The sequence below is a fragment of the Stegostoma tigrinum genome, chromosome 39 (assembly GCF_030684315.1).
Source record: "Stegostoma tigrinum isolate sSteTig4 chromosome 39, sSteTig4.hap1, whole genome shotgun sequence".
NCBI lineage: Eukaryota > Metazoa > Chordata > Chondrichthyes > Orectolobiformes > Stegostomatidae > Stegostoma > Stegostoma tigrinum.
The window spans coordinates 1,300,012-1,319,710 of record NC_081392.1 but is presented as its reverse complement, the minus strand read 5'-3'; the positions used below and the strand labels follow the sequence as shown (position 1 = coordinate 1,319,710).

Sequence of the window (19,699 nt, the reverse complement as noted above, 5' to 3'; positions counted from 1 at the left end):
TTCAGCATCATTTTGCTTTGATTAAAGTAGATTTTGAGGATCAGCCAGGAAATGGGAGATGAGGCAAAGGACCAGATCAAGATTGACCAGTGGTGGTGTAGTTTCAGAGCCTTTGTGCGGTATTCTCTGGCTCTTATTGACTTTGTGGAAAGAAGGCGCAACCATGATGAGGAATATTATTTTCAGAGCACTGGTCATCTGTAAGATGAAGGCAGATACAAAACACAGCCTTTCAAAGTGATTTGGATACTATACAAAAAGAGACTACATTTGCAGAGCTACGTGGAAAAGACAGAAATGGGACCAAATAAAGTTGGTCTTGGAGAGAGGCAGCAAGGAAATAAGCCAAATGTTTTCCTTTGGTGCTGCAACCATTCGATAATTTCAGAACTGCTTTGGCAGAGAACTAGAAAAGTTCATTTGTATAGGAAACAAAGGTTAGGAGAAGAGAAGAGGTTGAAAACAAAACAAAGAGGTAAAAACCTACTGGGTTAAGCAACATATTTATCAACACAGACCTTCCCCAGTAACACTTAACACAATGAATTTCCAAACTTGGCCAGATTCTGAATAAGTCAACAAAGCAAGGTAAGAAATCAACCAAATGTACATTACTCGTGATAAAACCACATAATAACAATTTGTGGAACTTCAAACAGTTAAATTAATTCAGTATTGAAGTCACTACACTGGATGCAAAAGATGTTTTGGGAAACCCTTAATGGGGATGCAAGTTGCCATACAAATGTAAAAGCAAATATGTAGGAAGTTTAAGTGAAGCATCACAAAATAAACGCTGGGAACCAAAGTGAGACTTTTACCTTTTGTGCTGTACGGAAATAGATACTTTTATCAGCACCACAACTAACCATCTTGACACTGTCATTGGCTACAAAAAGGGAGAATAAAAGGAATAATTCAGATTAAAAGTTGTTAAAAACCCATTATGCACATACATAAAATAATGCTCGTCATCGAGAGAGATTAGGAGTATATGGTAACACCTCAATCTCCAGAGTGTTTCTTTATGTACAGATCACATATGCATAACGTAATATACACTATATATAAAAACATCCTACTATAGCTACATTAACCATCTTCAACTAACAGTTCAAAAGGTGTTTTAAAAATCCCTTACTCCAACAAAATACCCAAAGTGATGCACAGCATCAAAAAACACAAGCTATAAAACATATTTTGCTCTTTCAACAAGGTTTTGCAATCATCCCAGTTAATCAATTAGAACATATGCTGTATTCTCCCTACCACAAATATGGCTAGCTTTGCGTCATTATCTAATAAACTTAGACTCATGGCATTTTTCCTTTACCAATGACCTTTTGCAGCTATAAGCAAGTGTTCAAACTAGGCAACCTGGACCCTAGAAGGTTAATACGGCAATTGTAGATGATTCTTAATATCATAGTTGACAAACTTCCTAAGTACTGACAAGTCAACAAACTTTGTTTTAACTGACAGCGAATGAACCGGTACTCTTAGTAAATTAAGAAAAGTTATATAACTGAAATATCGCAATGTGTTATTCAGTCTAATTCTTGTACCTTTCTAATTTATTTACCTCAATGTAAAAATACTTGTTAAATATACTTGTTCAACTGAATGGTCACATGAAATATCAACAATTGATTCAATTTCTCCTCAAATGCTGCAATCTACCACAATGGCCTACCAGCCAGTTGAAGGTGCGCCAGAAGGCTGTCAGCCACTAAGTTTTATTTAGGGCAAAGTTATTATTGAAACGATTTGTATTGTAAATAAAGTACAATGATATAAATAACCTTACATTATGTTTCTATTATTTACTTAATTTTCACATTGATTATGTGGACTCAGAACACAGAACTGTACAGCGCAGGAACAGGACTTCAGCCCATGAGGTTGTGCAGAACATGATGCCAAATTAAACTAATCCCTTTTGCCTGACTTTGGTTCATAGCCCTCCATTCCTTGCATATTCATGCGATTATCTAAAAATCTCCTAAACCATCCTATTATATCCACCTCCACTACCGCCTCTGACAGTGTTCCAGTCTTTACCACTCTCAATATAAAAAAATTGTCGCTCACATCTCCTTTGAACTTTCCCCCTCTCACCATAAATGCATGTCTCTTAGTAGTAGGCATTTCAATTCTGGGAAAGAGATTCTGACTATCAACTAGCATCAGCAGTTCTGATCTTCTCTTGACAATCAATCCTATTTACACATCTCAATTTTATAGACTTCTATCAAGTCTCCCCTAAGACACTGCTGCTCCAGAGAAAACAAACAGAGCTTTTCTAGCCTCTCCTTATAGCTAATGCTGGCTAACCTCTTCTGCACCCACGCTAAAGTCTTTACGCACATCCTTACGGTAACGTGGCAACCAGAATTGAACTCAGTACTCTAACTGGAGCCAAACCAAAGTTTCATAATGCTGCAACATGACATCCTGACTCTTGTACTCAATTCCCCGAATAATAAAAGGCGAGCATGCCATACACCTTCTTTACCACCCCAGGCACTTTTGTGGTTACTTTCAGGGAGCTATGGACCTGAACCCCAAGATCACTCTGTACACCATTGCTGTTCAGGGTCCTGCCATTAACTGCATACGCTTCCTTAACATTTGATCTCCTAAAGTGCAGCACCTCTCACTTATCCAGATTAAAATCCATCTGCCATTTCTCTGCCCATATCTGCTACAGATCTATATCCTGTTGTATCCTATAAACAACTTTCTACACTACCCCCTTCTTGATTAAAGATGTAAGGAGGTGTAGAGCTGGATGAACACAGCAGGCCAAGCAGCATCAGAACAGCAGGAAGGCTGACGTTTCGGGTCTAGACCCTTCTTCTTTCTGAAGGGTCTAGACCTGAAACGTCAGCCTTCCTGCTCCGTTCATCCAGCTCTACACCTCGTTATCTCAGATTCTCCAGTATCGGTAGTTCTCACTATCTCCACTTCTTGATTATCCAGAATATATCAGATCAACCAGCACATTCCTGGTCTCATACATGCCAGTTATTAAAAAGTTTGCTGTATGTTATTTCTGTTGATGCTTGCTATTAAGATGTTTCTCAAACAACGATACTACTTTTCTTGCTCTTGGAAATAGACTTTGACAATTTAGAGCAAGGCACTCTCCACAACGTTATTAAACATTTGAGCTGTAACTATGGAATCCCATCAGGAAGCCAATTCAGCTACAGCTTTCGCTGCAAATAGTATTAAAAAGCAACACACAAGTAGACACTACAATTACTGTCAGTGTTCCAAACCTCTGGAAAATGAGAGTCTGGCTCAAGTGGCAGCCACTGGTGAGATAACATGGGGTACACATGCCTCAGATAGGAAAAGCACAAGCAGCTGCAAGGACAATTCAATACTTTTTTTTAAAATACACACAATCAGCAATATGGGGGTTCCTGAACATTTTGTTTTGAAAGTCCATCTCATTACTTCGCCAATTTCAGTCGGATAACCTTCAATTGCAACTTTTTTGCACCAAAGTTAATTTCATTTCAAAGATCACACTTGTGTAAAAGGTGCTGTTTATAAACTAACATTGCAAAGTTGCATGCAGAATTAAATTTAATTTGTTTCAGTCGTCAAGTTACTTCAGGATAACTATTTCGGCTCTAAACACATACCTGCGAATTTCACAGCAGTAATAGATGAGGAATGGTCATCCAGCGTCTGCACCAGGCTGTACTGTCTGTCCACGTTCAGAACATGAATTAAACGGTCTCTACTTGCTGTTGCCAACAGATTCATTCCTATATAAAGTATATTAAAATACACTGAACACCTGTTCAATGCCTGAAGAGGTTAAAGTAAATACTTTGTCTTTATTGGGTAAATTGTTTCAAGAAGAAAATGAATTTGAATTATTCAGTAACCTGCATGTAGTAAGGATAAATGTGTTAAAATTTCAGTAAACTTCACAACACAAAATTAGACTCACTCCATTCTTTAAGCCTCTCAGTTCTCATTGGTGGTTGAAAAGATGGAAAATCTCAAAATTAAGCAGAACTGTTAAAGTTTAGAAGAAGTTTAATATACCTATAGTTAACAGAACATTCAAGTAACAGTTTGAAATGCAAATGATTATTTCAACATAGATTTCCAGCAGACAAGGAAAAAAAAATCAGAACAATTGTTTTGCACTCAACCCTTCGAACACTAGCAACATAATATACCGTTGTGGACCAGACTAAACTGCCTCAAAATATTCAGAAAATAGTCTAGATGCCAACCTTTTATTTTAAAAGGTAAGGGTGAGGTGTTGTATTCTAGATGCAAATTGATTGGTCAAAACTAATTAGTGGTTCCAGTATAGTAACATCCCATAAACAGAGTCTTTGCAAAAGTCAAATTTGGAAAACAGATTTTCCCATGCAACTCCAGGAGCAGGAGCAGAACCTACAACTTTGCAAGTAACCAAAGAGACGAGGGTGGGGGTGGGGGGCACGGTTGGGGGGAAGCTTCCACTTCAAGACCTCACCAACAACTGCTGAAAGCCAGAATTAAAATATCCTTGTTCTGGAATACTTTACGACAGGTGTAAGAGGGAGGGAGTTCTGTGGGAACTTGACCACAGCTTTTTAAGCTGCTTCTATTGTTCCAACTTTCTAAAATAAAACCACAAAGCTTCACAAGCTGTTTACTCTAGAAGCTCACTACCTCCGACTTAAAGCCAATCTTAAAAAACAAAACCAGCACAACGTATATCTCTTAAAACCACAGTTGTCACCGTAGCTCCGACAATCCGTTTGGGGTAACGAACAGGATAGCCCATCTTCTTATTTGATTATGCATCTTAATTGATAACCATAGATTGCTGTAACTATTCTAAGATTCATAGAAGAGTGGTTATTTGGCCAGACATAGCCACGCTGGCTCTTTGCAAGCACATTCACCCAGTTACACTGCAGTGTCATTTCCAGTCCCCACTTGCTCTTCAAATAATTACCCAATTCTCTCACAGGCCACAACTGAATCTACCTCCCTCTTACACCTGTAATAAAGTATTCCAGATCATAACCACATGTTGCGCAAAACAAAGATTTTTCCCCTTGTTGCCATCGGTTCTTCTGCCAATTGCCTTAAACATGTGCACTTAGATGTGCTCAAGGACGTAGTGGTGATCAGTTTGCTAGAACCGCTGAAGTCCACTTAAGGTAGGTTCACCCCCAAAATAGTCAAACAAGGAGTCCCAGGATTTTGTCCTAGGGATACTGAAGAAACAGCAATACATTTCATTTCCAAGATGCCGACAGGCTTGGAGGGAACCTGAAGGAAGTGGTGCTCCCTTGCATCTGCTGCCCTTATCCTTCTAGATGTTAGCAATCATGGATTTAGAAGGTGTTGAGAATTTTTGCAGTGTACCATGTGCTCACTAATTGTGCAGAACACCAACAGAACATAGTCTTTTTGGTGAAACAAAAATGTTGGCTGTGTCATCATTCAATTCAGAGACCAAAAAGATTACCAAAATGATGAATATTGAAGATAACTGCAAGATAGATCACCAAGTCATCCACTCCTTCATGTCCATTAAATACCACCAGAAGAAGCTGAAGATAAAGAAACAGTTCTGTAAAAAGTTCCTGTTGAGCAGCTTCAATAACCAAGCAGACCAATAATTCTTTGACAATGACTTTACCAAAATCTCCAAAGTAGTTATTTTAATGGACTGGTGGAAATCTGGAAATTGCTGAAGGCTGCCATGCTATGAAGAAACCATGGGCAACAAGACCAGCATACACCAACACGGATTCAACAAGAATGGCCACATCATCTAAGAAAAGCTCTTTGTGCCTGGCAAAACAACACTAGCAAGGCAAGCAGGAGAAACTGTCGAACAGCAAACGTGCAGTTACAATGAAGAAACAAAGAAATCAAGAACCAATGATGGAATCAGAAAGCTAAAGAGCTGCAATTCTTGCTCACAAGCATGATACCCAGACTTCTTCAGTATCACCAAGGCAGTATATATTGACACAGCACTGCTGGACTCAAACTGGTGCAGAGCAAGGATCAAACCCTTCTGAGAGACAGAGAAAACAGTCTTCGATGGAGAGAACACTGCAAATAAACCCTAAACCATGATACAATTGTTTCAGGAAAACTCCACAAAGATGATCTTGGATTAACACCTAGTACTGCAGAATTTGAAGCTGCCATTAAAGAAAGAATGAATGGAAAAGCTTCAGAACTGGACAGGATTTCAGTGGAGATTTCAATTCAAACCTTAAGAATAGTTTACTAATCATCTCCATCAACTGTTCTGGAAACTCTGGGACAAAGAAGAATCCCTTGTCGATCAAGGATTCTGCCATCAGCACTTTCAAGAAAGACGACAAAGTGGACTGAGAGAGTTAACGAGAAGCCTCCCGAGTTTCCAACGCCAGGAAGATAACTGCCCAAATCCTCAGAAGACACTTTCTCCCAATCTCTGAAAAAAATTCTCTGAAAGCCAGTGTGGTTTCTAACCAAACTGGAACAATGAACATGATTTTTACTGTTCGACAACTCCAACAGGAATGCCAGGAACAATACCAACTACTCTACGTGGCTTTCATTGATCTGACCAAGGCTCTCGACTCAGTCAGGTGGTGCTGTGGGAAGACCGTGTCAAAGGCTGGCAGTCCAGAGAAATTAATCAACATCCTCAATTTCCTGTACAACATGTCAGCAACAGCTTTACCAATGTTATTGGTAATGGTACATCAGAATCCTTCAAGATCAAGACTGGAGTTAAGCAGGAAGGGGGTCACTGCTTCCTGCCTTTTTCTCTATCGCATCACCATTGTCCTTCACCTTGTCAAAAACAAGCTTCCTAGTGGTGTAGATATTGCCTGCAGGATGGATGGAAAATTTTTCCAACTTCAACTGATTAAAATCCAGGAACAAAATGGCACTGACGACACTTACAGGACTTCAGTAAGCAAATAACATCATCATCATATTCTTGGAATGCAACCTTCAAGCCTCGCTTAGCACTTTTGTGATAGTACCACAGGATTGGTCTCAGCCTCAAACTCAAGAACATTCCAGTTTTTTTAAAAAAAATGAATCAACCTGCTTCAAGGCAAGTTCTGATTTAACCCTGCATTCAGATCAATGGAGTAATCTTCCCAGATATGAAATAACCCCCACCTTCCTGGACAGCCACCTCTCAGCGAAAGTTGACATCGATTCAGAGATCGAACAAAACATCTAATCAGAGAGTACTACCTTCAAGTGACTAAGGATGAAAATATTCAAATACCACAACATCTGCACTGACAACAAGATCAAAATGTAGAAGGCAGTTGTCTTTCCAACTCTTAAATACTGCTCCAAAACAAAGACAACACTTCAAAGCCCTAGAGAAGTAGCAATGCTGTTTGACATGGATTCTGTACATCAGCTGGAAGGGTAGGCACATTAAGATCGGCATCTTTGAAGAAATCAATAACATCAGCATTGAGGCTATGATCATCTGAAACCATCTCCACTGGGCTGTCGTATGCAAAGAATGCCCAAATTCTGACGACCAAAATAAATTATCTTTGCTCAGTTCAAGAAAGCAGTTGAACATGAGGACAAAAGGAATTGTTTCAAAAGCACTCTGAAGACTTACTTCAAGAAGTGTAACATAGACATCAACCCCGGGAGACCCTCGCTCAGAAGAAACCAACTCTGAGGAACCTCCTGTATGAAAGCATACAATTTTTCGAAAACACTCATCAGCAACAGGAATTACAAAAGAGGAACTTGAGAAAGCAATGCCAACAAGGTCAACAACCAATTCTACCTCTCAAACAGCTGCCAAATGTCTTGTCAGAATGCACCAATAGGATTAGGCTCACCAACTACAAGGACGGACCCAGAAAACCATGGCCAGTGACATGGAATTTCTTAAGTGGTCAATCTTACTCATTAGTAAGTGATTGCCAATGGTGGCGAAGGGTGAGAGTGTTTGTGGATGTGTTGCAAAAATCAAGTGGCTGCATTGCCCTGGATGGTGTTCAGGCCTGAGTGTTATTGGAGCTGCACTCATCTAGGCAAGTGGGAAGTAGGGAGGGGAGTTATTGAAAAGAGCCTAGCCTCTGACCTGCTCTTGTAGACAGAGTTTTTATATAGCTAATCCAGTTTTTGCTTCTGATCAATGGTAATTCCCAAGATGTTGACAGTTAGAGAATTCAGTGATAACACATGTGAAGGCGTGTTGGTTAGATTCTCTCTTGTGGGAGATGATCATTGCCTGACTCATGTACGGCATAAAATGTTACTTGAGCCACTTGTCAGCCCAAGCCAGGATATTACCCATTATTGTGTACTATCCCAGAGGATCTTCTGCAGACATGTCCTGGAGCTGAGATGACTGCCCAATTATCATGTCCCTTTATACCACTCAAAACAGTGTACAGGATTCCCTGATCTCCATTGACCGTTTCTCCTGTTTACCCACACGACTCTAGTTCCCTGTCCCTAGTGCTATTCTCAGAATGTTTTCTCTTTAGATACTTATCAGGTGATGGGTTCAGAAATGGACATTACTTATGTCAACATGAACCACATTTTAACCTAAAAAGGAGTTCAAGAAATCAAAAAAAAACTATCACTACAAACAACTGCGTACAATTCTGGTCACCCTGCTATAGAAGGATGTTATGAAACTGGAAAGGATGCAAAAATATATTTACAAGGATATTACAGAGACCAGAAAGATTGAGTTATAAGGAGACACTGGATTGGCTGGGACTTTTACCCTGGAGTATAGGAGGCCGAGGGGGGAACCTTGTAAAATCATGAGGGACATAAAGTGATAGCCCAGTTCTTTTCCCGGAGTGAAAACCTTTTCCACACAGAGGGTGGTGCATGTATAGAATGAGCTGTCAGAGGAAGTGATAGAGTTGGGAACAATTACAACATTTAAAAGACAGTTGGACAGATATATAGATAGGAAAGATTTAGAAGGATATGAGCCAAACACATGCAATGGGACTAGTTCAGTTCAGGAAACCTGGTCAGCATGGACAGGTTGGGCTAAAAGGATCTTCTGTGCTGTATGGCTATGACTCTAAATGCACTCAAATTATAAACTGCATTCTTAACTGTAGCTCCCATCTATAACACTGGACTGGTAACTAACAGAAAATTAGTTTCTTGTAAAACTTTTATTCTTAAGATTTTTAATAGCATGCTGTATCACAATATAAATTGTGAAATTCTCAGAAAAGGCTAGAATCTTTTGACAATCACTGCTAGGATGAAAATCTCAACAATTCAAATTCAATACTCAATCCCAGTTTCCTGTGATAGCTACAATGTTAAAATAGCTAGCACAATGACGAAGCAGTATCACAGTTTTATGTTAAACTCATTCATAGTCAAGTTATTGGTGCATCTGTAGTCTTGACACTAGTATAGTTCAAATAACAACACTGGGAGACAAGAGCACAAAAATTCAACCATATTTAGGTACAAAACAACAGTTATTCAAAGCCAACTCAAGATCAGCAGCGAGTCAAATCAATAGCAAGAAAAATCAAACAAACCTAGAAGCAGTAGTCAAAAGAGTCAGTAGTGAAATTCACAGAAGTACGCACCTGTTTCAGGCTTCGAATACTCCAGGCACAAAATCTCAGAGTCATGAGCTTCAACTTTCATCAGTTCATCCAAGAATTGCAGGTCAAAGATTCTGAAAGCACAAGGCACAAAGGTAAAATCCAACTAACAATTGTTAACTATTTTGAGAAACCCTAAAACATGACATTTAATGTAAAAATATTTGTAACATAATTCCCTATGCAGAAGCTCTACAGGAGATACTTCAAACAGATTGAGCCACTCAAAGCCGCTTTCTCAAGGGCAAAAAGTGTGGGCAACAGAACCACATCCAGAGAACTAACTGAATAAAGCACAGGACACAAAAATATAAGTCACAACAGGAAGATTGCAGGTGTTTGAGGGCGTTCGAAACATCAGGCTCATTAAGTTTTACACTTAACCTAAAGAACATAGAGAGATTGCAATTGTGTCAAATAAAAATAGCCACTCCCAATCTTGACCAATATAGACAATTAATATACAAATATAAATACTAAATTTTCTTTTATATCTTCCTTGAAGTGATATAATGGTGATTTACTAAAAATATCCTTTTTCCACCTGTTGATCCAGTTTGATTACTATTAAAGTGTAGGATTTAGTATATTGTAGTAAGCTGTGGCATAACAGCACGCTTTTCTCAGACTAACTCAGGAAAATGAGGTTACTGGCCAAAGTCTGGAAAATGGGGTTAGAATAGTTTGGTGTTTGTTTTGATCAGCACAGATGTGATGAAGGACCTTTTTTAGTACTGAAGACCTCTGACTCCGAGTAGCTCCCTTTTATATTAATGCAACTATGTGACAGTCCAAAAGTATCTGCACAAACCAAGCACAAATTAATCTTTTTCAGTGTAGGCATAGGTGTGCAAAATAAAAAATCATACACCACTGTGAAACTGACACATCAACATCATGCTCTTCAGCACAAAGTACTCTGGGGACTCTTTTCATGACCATCCAGTCCAAAATCATGAAACTTCCACTTTTAGCAGAAGACAGGCTGTCAGTACTATTACGCAGAAGAATGAGAATTTAAGTTCAAAAAACATCCTGCATTCTAGCATCACGTGTACCTCAGGGTACCCATTCTATCTCCCGAAGCGAGGTGCTGCCCATCAGGACTGATGGTTATGATCCTAATTCCTGACTTTATCTCTGAGGTTGCTCCATTTTCAGTTCGGTCGGGGTTGCTGGTTGTATCTTGGAGATGCTGGATATTGTCATCAACGTACACAACTTTAATCAAGTCCTAGAAGGACAAACATGAGTCAAACACACAAGCTAAGAACGCACTGCAAACCATTATCACAACTGCAACTGGCCAGATTAAAGGGCAAGCAATGCAAGATGCAACACTCTTATTTTCAAGGGGAAGCATTATTTGGAGTTTATCACACGTATTACAGTTTGGAACAAACAAACTTTGTTTGATTACTTCACAGTTTACAGTTATTTAAGCCAAACTCCGAAACCTCCATTTTGCAACCCAGCCTAAAGGACTCCTAAACTCGCCTTATAGTTTATCCAGCTTAGTGTACAGCAATTGCTTTTTTAACTTTAATCCTAATTCTCAACCTGCAAGAATTGAAAGTCACCTCTGCACTCTGAGGATATGCACTCCTAGCCTCTCTGACTCGTGTAAACATCCTCTGCACATTCACTCTAACCAGGCTTCAGAGAACGCTAAGTCTAAATGAGATTCCCCCCCACCACCACCCCCAATCCATTTAAAGTCCATCAAGTACAGATCCAGACTCCACAACCACTGTTTATATGACAAGCCCTTCATTCCTGGTATCATTCTTGTAAATTGGGTGCAGCTTCAACAATACTCAAGAAGCTTCACGGTGTTCAAGACAAAACAGCTCACTTGATTAGCATGACATTCACTGCCTTCACCAGAGGCTCAATAGCAGCCATGTGTATAAGCTGCACTTCAGAAATTCACCAAAGATCCTTAGACAGCACCTTCCAAACTCACAGCCACTTCCATATGGAAAGACAAGGGTAGCATACATCACCTCTGCAAGGTCCCCAGCAAGCCACTCACCATCCTGACTTGCAAATATATTGCCATTCCTTCATTGTCAATGCGCTAAAATCCTGAAATTGTCTCCCCAAGGGAGAATTGACCTACAGCACCTGGACTGCAGCAGCTCAAGAAGGCAGCTCATCACCACCTTCTCAAGGGCAAATGGCAGGAAATAAATGCTGGCCTGCTAGCAATATCCATATTCCATGAGTGAATATGAAGAAAACCTTCTTTGGATCCCCTCAAAGGCCAACACATCCTTCCTAAGATACGGAGCCCAAAACTGCTCATGATATCCTGAATGCAGTTGGACCAAAATGCCTCATACAGATTCAGCTACTCTTGTATCCCAGTCCTCTCAAAATAAATGCTAGCATTGCATTTGCCTTTCGAACTGCCAACTGAACCCACTTGTTAACCTTGAGAGAATCTTGAACCAAAACATCCAAGTCCGTTCGTACCTCAGATTTCTAAAGCCCTTCCCCATTCAGAAACCAACCATCGTTACCCAGGGAAATGAAAGATAGCATCAAATCGAAATAGGGTGGGGGCAAGTGGTGGAGAGAGTGCAGCAATGATTAGTGATAAGCCAGAGGACTAGTAAAGCTTAAAAAAAATCAACAAGACAACCAAACAATAAAAGAACAACATAAAATTGGAGGGTAAACTTGCCAGCAGTATCGAGGCAGGCAATAGGAGCTTCTTTAAAGTGAACATAGGCCACTTTGAGCATGAGACTTGGGAAACAATAATGAGGATCCAGTATTGGCACACAAGTTGAATAATTATTTTTTCCTTCAGGATTCACGGTAGAATACATTAAAAAAAAGAATAATCATCGCTAAAGAGAAAGTACTTGAAAAACCAATGACTAGAAGTAAATAGGTCCCTTGACCTAAAAGGACGCATCTTCGGATATTTTAAAAGTAGTACCTACAAAAATAGGGGACGTAATCTTCCAGGAATGCTTAGACTCTGGAAAAGTCCCATAAAATTGAAAAAAATAATCAGTTTAATAAGCATATCAAAAAGAAGATAGACACTAAGTTGGTCACTATAGGTCTAGCAACTTAATGTTTGCTATTAGGAAAATATTAGTCTAATATAGAAGAATGTAAAAACAAAGAATCTAGAAATACAGAATATAATCAAGTGAAAATAGCATGAAGCGGAAATCATTTCTGACAAATTTATAAGGATTCCTTGAGTTGGTAATAAGCAGGCTAGATGAACGAGAATCAGTAGATGTAATATATTTTGGATTTCCAGAGGTGTTTGATAAAAGTACTGAACATAAAGCTACTTAATAACAGCCCTCTTAATAAAAGAGGTTGCAGATAGTATATTAGCATGGATAAGGCAGGCAAACAGAATGTTGGCCTATATTTCAAAAGGGATTTATGAATAGCAAAGTCTTGCTAAATCTATTCAAGGCACCAGTTAGATCACATTAAGAATACATGATCAATTTCGGTCCCCTAATCTAAGGAAAGGTATGGGTATTGGAGGCAGTCCTTGATAGGTTCACTAGGTTGATTACAGGAATGGAGGTTGTTTGAGGAAAAGTTGAGCTGGTTGGGCCTACACTCACTGGAGCTTAGAAAACAAGAAACAGCCTCAATGAAACGTACCAGATTCTTAGATGGCTTGATAGGGTTGATGCAGACAGGCTATTTTTCTTTTCAGGACAGTGCATAATCCCACGATAAAGGGTCACCATATTAGGAAACAGAGAAGAAACTTCTTTTTACAGAGGGGATAAATCAGTTCTAAGGAAGGGTCACTCGATCAGAAATGTTAACTCTGATTTCTCTCCACAGATGCTGCCAGACCTGCTGAGTTTTTCCAGCAATTTCTGGTTTGTTTGTGTTTGTAATAAATCTGGATTTTTTTTTAAAACTGCAGGAGGCTGTGGCTGCATTATATGTATTCAAGACAAGACAGGCATATATTTAAATCAGTAAGGAAATTAAGGTTATGGGGTATAGGCAGAAAAGTGGAGATGGAAGTTTTAAGAGCAGCCATTATCTCATTAATTGGCAAAGATTCAATGGACCAAATGGTTTAATTCGGCTCCTATATCATATGTTCAACATAATATGTACATCCTATTTTGCCACACTGTTGGTGCTAATAAGCAGCACAACACAAGGTGGTTGTGTTGTGGAATGGTCCTTGCTGCTCTTGTCAATTGTCTTTAAACAGAATTAAAGACTCTCTCTCACCTAGCCACAGTGCTGCTGGGTAGGATTCATTACACAACATTATTGCTATTGCAAATGAGCGGGTTCATGAATTAAATGTATTAATAATAAATTTTACCCCATGGACAAAGTTCATTACATCATGAAAAGGTAGGGAGACAACTCTCACCGTACTATAAATATTCCTGTGGAACGAAGTGAGCTGAAATGCAGAGGCTGCACCAACATTCCATAATCTTATAGTATTGTCCGATGAGCAAGTGAGGAAAGATGCAGAGGGCAGGCAAGCTTGACTACTATTTTCCAATTCAGGATAAACCTGAAAATTTAATAAAAAGATTAATCCAACATTTACACTTTATCCAACAAAAATATTGCACTTCAACATGGTTAAATTGCACTCAACATACCAAACAAGCTTAAGAAGCAATTATGGGGGGGGTTGATTTGATGCAAGTAAATGGCCCATCATAATTGCTTGACCATTTCTTGGGGAAAGGGTGTTGCAGGAAATCAGAATCAGAATCCCTAGTGTGGAAGCCGGTCTTTTGGCCTATCAAATCAACACCGACCCTCCAAAAAGAGCATCGCAACCAGATCCAAGCCCCTAACCTATCCCCTGGGAAATCCACCTAGCTTGCACATCCCTGGACTCTATGGGCAATTTAGCATGGCCAATCGATCTCACCTGTAGATCTCTGAACTGTGGGAAGAAATGGGAGTGCCCAGAGGAAACGCACACAGACATGAGAAGAAAATGCAAACTTCACACAGACAGCAACCAGAGGGTGGAACAAGCCTGGGTTCCTGATGCTGTGAAGCAGCAGTGTTAACTACTGAGCCACTGTTCTACCCAACAAAGTTGCATACGGTCCTCAAGCAAAATTGTGTGCTGGACATTTCAAATTGGTTAGGGGTAATGAAGGACAAAGAATCATCACGTGAGTACAGCCACTTTCAGAAATATGTAGTCCAAATCTGGGAGTCTTTCTTGCTTGCTTCTCAAATTTATGCAAAACTGTATTTGATCCATTGATAGAAACAATAACCCCAACTAAAAGCCAAAGGAAAAATGGATTAGATACCCTCACCACTTTGTAAAGGCTACAGCAATTAACTGTACCAAAATCCTAACATGGATACCATTGTGGATACAGTTTGGTAGGGCGGGGTGTGTGCACGTACATGAAGGAGACTTAACAGCAGCACCAGACAGATTGGTGGCACCATGGCTGGTTCTGTTCTTAAGAAGGGAAGGACAAAGAACACTAGAGCAGTAGTTACAGGGGACTCTACAGTTAGGGGTACAGATAGGCGCTTCTGTGGACGTAAAAGCAACTCCAAGACGGTGTGTTGACTCCCTGGTGCCAGAGCCCAGGATGTCTCTGAACAGGTAGAAAGCATTCTGAAGAGAGGATGAACAGCCGGAGGTTGTGCCACATGTTGGTGCTAACAACATTGGTAGGATGAGTGACGAGGTCCTGAAGCAGCACTTCAGGAAGTTAGTTAGAAAGTTAAAAGAGCAGGACCTTCAAGGTTACAATCTCAGGATTACTTCCTGTGCCAAGTGCCAGTGAGGCTAGAAATAGGAGAATAGTACAGCTCAACACATGGCTAAACAGATGGTGTAGTAGGGAGGGTTTCAGATATCTGGGCTATTGGGATCTCTTCTGGGGCAGGTAGGAACTGTACAAGGACGGGTTGCATCTAAACTGGTGGGGCACAACTGTCCTGTTTGGGAGATTTGCTGGTGCCACTCAGGAGGATTTAAACTAGCTTGGCAGGGGTTGGGAACCAAAGCAAAGGTGAATTAATTGAAAAGAAACTAGAGAATAGGGCCAGTAAGACACAAAGTAAGAGCAGGCAGGATCAAAGCAGGTCCGGTAGACTGAAGTTCATCTGTTTCAATGCAAGAAGTGTAACAGTTAAGATAGAAAGGCAGATGAACTTAGAGCTTGGATTAGTATTAGGAACTCTGATGTTGTAGCTCTTAGAGGCTTGGTTAAGAGGCGGAGAGGATTGGTAGTTTAACATTCCAGGATACAGGTGTTTCAGGCAGGATACAGGTGAATTAAAAAAAGGGGTGGGGGAGTTGCACTACTTGTTAAGGAGTAAAGTCATAGCTGTACTGCAGGAGGACACCTCAGACGGCTCATTAGTGAGGCAATATGGGTACAGCCACACTGTTTGGGGTTTACTACAGGTCTTCCAACAGCCAGAGATAGAAGAACAGATATGTAGGCAGATTTCAGCAACCATGGATAATGAGAGATATTATAAGGCTAATTCAAAGAGGCAGGAAGCATTTATCAAGGTTAGGAGGTTGGGAACACACAAAGCAAGGGTGGACTACAAGGAAAGTCAAAAGAAACTCAAGCAAGGTGTCATGAGGGCTAAAAGGGGTCATTAAAAGTCATTGGCCAACAAGATTAAGAAAAATTGCAAGGCTTTTTATACATGTATAAAGAGCAAGAGGGTAGCCAGGCAGAGGTTGTCCCACTGAAGGGCAGGGAAGGGAATTTGTGTGTGGAGCCAGAGAAACCGGGCAAGGTATTAAATGAGTACTTTGCATCAGTATTCACCATAGAGAAGAATTTGGTGGATGATGAGTCTGGAGAAGGGTGTGTAGATAGTTTGGGTCATGTTGAGATCAAAAGGAAGGAGGTATTAGAGGTCTTGAAAAACATGAAGGCAGACAAGTCCCCAGGGCCTGATGAGATGTACCACAAAATACTGACAGAGGCGAGAGAGGAAATTGCTCAAGCCTTGAGAGAAATCTTCAGAAATTTACAGGCTGGTGAGCCTTATGTTAGTGGTGGGGAAATTATTGGAGAAGATTTACTCCCACTTGGAAATAAGTCAACATACTAGCAAGAGGCAAATGGTTTTTTTGAAGGGGAGGCTGTGTTTCATGAACTTGGTTGAGAAGTGACGAAGATGATTAACGAGGGTGGGGCAGTGGATATTGTCTACGTGGGCTTCGGTAAGGCCTTCGAGAAGGTGCCTCATGGCAGGCTGATACAGAAAGTAAAGTTGCACGGGGGCAGAGGTGAGCTTGCAAGATGGAATAAAAAAAACTGGTTACTGGCTTTGTCATAGAAGACAGAGGATAGTAGTGGAAGTGTGCATTTCTGAATGGAGGGCTGTGACTAATGTTGTTCCTCAGGGATTATTGTTGGGACCTTTGCTATTTGTAATGTATGTATATGATTTGGAAGAAAACGTAATTGGTCTGATGAGTAAGTTTGCCGATGACACATAGGTTGGTGGAATTGTAGGAACAATGAGGACCGTCAAAGGATACAGCAGGATATAGGTCGTTTGGCAACTTGGTAAAAGAGATGGCAGATGGAGTTTAACCTGGAAAAATCTGAGATAATGCATTTCAGAAGGTCTAATTCAGATAGAAAACATACAGTAAATGGCAGAACCCTAAAAAGAGTACTGATACGCAGAGGGATCTGGGTTAACAGGTACACAGGTCATTGAAAGTGGCCATGCAGATGGCAAAAATCGTCAACAGGCATACGGCATGCTTGCTTTCATCGGCTGGGCCACTGTGTACAAAATTTGGCAGGTAATGTTGCACCTTTATAGAGCCTTAGTTGGGCCACATTTGGAACATCGTTTTCAATTCTGGTCGCGACATAACGAGAAGAATGCAGTGACTTTGAAGAGGGTGACAAGCAGCATGTTGGTGCAGGTTTAAAGGGCCTGTTCCTGTGCTGTAATTTTTCTTGTTCTTTGTTCTAACCTCACTGGAGTTTGAAGACCCTCCTCTGTATTTTTTAAAATTATAGTTAGGAAGATTTCGAAAGTATCTTGAAAGTACACTTTAAATAAGAGTATAACTGGCTATATCGCTCCACAGACAGTAAGCATGGGTTCAGTGAGCTGAACCATCTTGTCCTTTTGTATGACAACTCTGCAAAATTACTGCTCCACAGCGCATGCAATCCGCCAGCTTTAAACCAGATGTCCTATAAACAGGCGCCCACATTTAAATAGTGGCCGAATTCAAGGACATGTAGGATGAAAATCCTGCACCGGGCAGCCAGCAGCGAGATCAGGACTAGGCAGCCCAGGGCAAGCGACAGCGAGAACAGGAACAGACAGCCCAAGGCAGTGGTGGCAGCAGGAACAGGCAAGCCGAGGTGGCAAGTGCAGGCAGTCTGGGGCAGTGAGGTGGTCGTGGACGGAAAATATTCGACATGGCTCAGTTACAAGTGGTGTATCACAAGGATCTGTTCTGGGTCCTCTTCGATTTGTGATTTTTGTAAATGATTTGGATGAAGGAGTGGAAAGGTGGATTAGTAAGTTTGCGGATGATACGAAGGTGGGTCACATTTGGACAGTGGCGGAGGGCTGTTCTAGGTTACAGAGCGGCATTGGTAGGATGCAGAGCTGGACTGAGAAGTGGCAGATGGAGTTTAACCCTGAGAAGCGTGAGGTGATTCATTTTGGAAGGACAAACTTGAAAGCAGAATACAGGGTTAACGGAAAGATTCTTGGCAGTGTGGAGGAGATGAGGGATCTTGGGGTTCATGTTTCCAGTTCCCTGAGAGCTGCCACCCAGGTGGATAGTGTTTGTTAAGATGGCGTTCAAGAGCAGTGAAGTTATGCTCCAGCTACACAAAAGCCTCGTTCGGCCATATCTGGAGTATTGTGTCTAGTTCTGGTCACCTCAGTACAGGTAAGATGTGGAAGCATTAGGAAAAAGGTGCAGAGGAGATTTACCAGGATGTTGCCTGGAATGGAGGCAAGGTCTTACGAGGAAAAGTTGAGAGCGCTAGGGCTTTTCTCTTTAGAACAAAGGATGAGAGGTGACTTGATAGAGGTGTACAAAATGATCAGAGGTAGAGATAGAGTAAAACAGCCAGAGACTTTTTCCTAGGTTGGGGGTAGCTTTTACAAGGGGACAGTTTTAAAATGAGTGGAGATAGATATCGGAGAGACGTCAGAGGTAGGCTCTTTACTCAGCGTGGTCGGGAGGTGGAGTTAGCCTTATTTAGGGACATTTAAGCAGCTATTAGATAGGCGTATGGATGATAGCTTAAGGTAGTGATGGAGGTTAGATAGACCTCAGGTAAAAGTTCAGCACAACATCGTGGGGCAAAGGACCTGTACTGTGCTGTACTGTTCTATGTTCTACGAGGTCTAGCCCAGAGCTGGGGAGGAAGGTTGAGCACTTGTGAGGAGTGGAATGTGAGCCCAGCATGACCAGGTGCTTATGGACTGTGGGGTTGAAGATTCTTCCCCTTTGTTGGGCAAGGGATCTCTTTTCAAACTGTCCAGAGGAATAATTTTAAACAAAAGCTCCAAAAACTATCTTCACATTTTTGTGCACAACTGCTAATATCTTACATATGGTATAAGTTGTCATGTACCTCAATGAAGTATTTTTAAAATTAGGACATTGGGACACTGGATTGCACAGTGACATACAAGACGCTAAACTGAGTAGCAAATTTACCAGCTCTGCAGAAAATCCAAAGTACTAGCAATATTTTTAATTGGCTGTTTTAAGTTCAGAGAAAAAAGCAAATCATTTGATATATAATTCTCATTTTAAAATGAAGTGTCAACGTACCTCTACGCTCCACACACTGGAACTATGGTACAATGCAGAGTAAACCTTTCCGAATTTCTTAACATCTTTTGTGTCCCAGACGTAGAGGCTATGATCACTGTATACACACGACAACCACCGATTGGAAGGGTCAAAAGCTACTGCAATAGTGTCAGGATAGAGGGCATCTGTCTTCTTGCAGATTAAATGGCTGAGGATACAATCATATTTAGAAATCATTTAGCTTTACTTCTTATAATCAAGTTCCAAAAGCTTGGTAATAAAA

At 40.6% G+C, this 19,699-nt stretch overlaps 1 protein-coding gene across 4 annotated transcripts in view; it reads right to left on the bottom strand.

Moving 5' to 3' along the window:
• LOC125447829 (mitogen-activated protein kinase-binding protein 1-like) overlaps positions 1–19,699 on the bottom strand; it is a 161,243-nt gene that overhangs the window by 84,119 nt on the left and 57,425 nt on the right. For all 4 annotated transcript variants that reach the window (XR_007246610.1, XM_048522594.1, XM_048522595.1 and 1 more), the window contains exons 9-14: positions 19,435–19,624; positions 14,014–14,163; positions 10,682–10,857; positions 9,606–9,697; positions 3,657–3,782; positions 822–889 (exon numbers count right to left, since the gene is read on the bottom strand). Coding sequence is in view for 3 of the 4 variants with exons in the window: in XM_048522594.1 (XP_048378551.1) it covers positions 822–889; positions 3,657–3,782; positions 9,606–9,697; positions 10,682–10,857; positions 14,014–14,163; positions 19,435–19,624 (802 nt within the window). In the remaining variant the exon portion in view is untranslated. The remainder of the gene's footprint in view (positions 1–821; positions 890–3,656; positions 3,783–9,605; positions 9,698–10,681; positions 10,858–14,013; positions 14,164–19,434; positions 19,625–19,699) is intronic.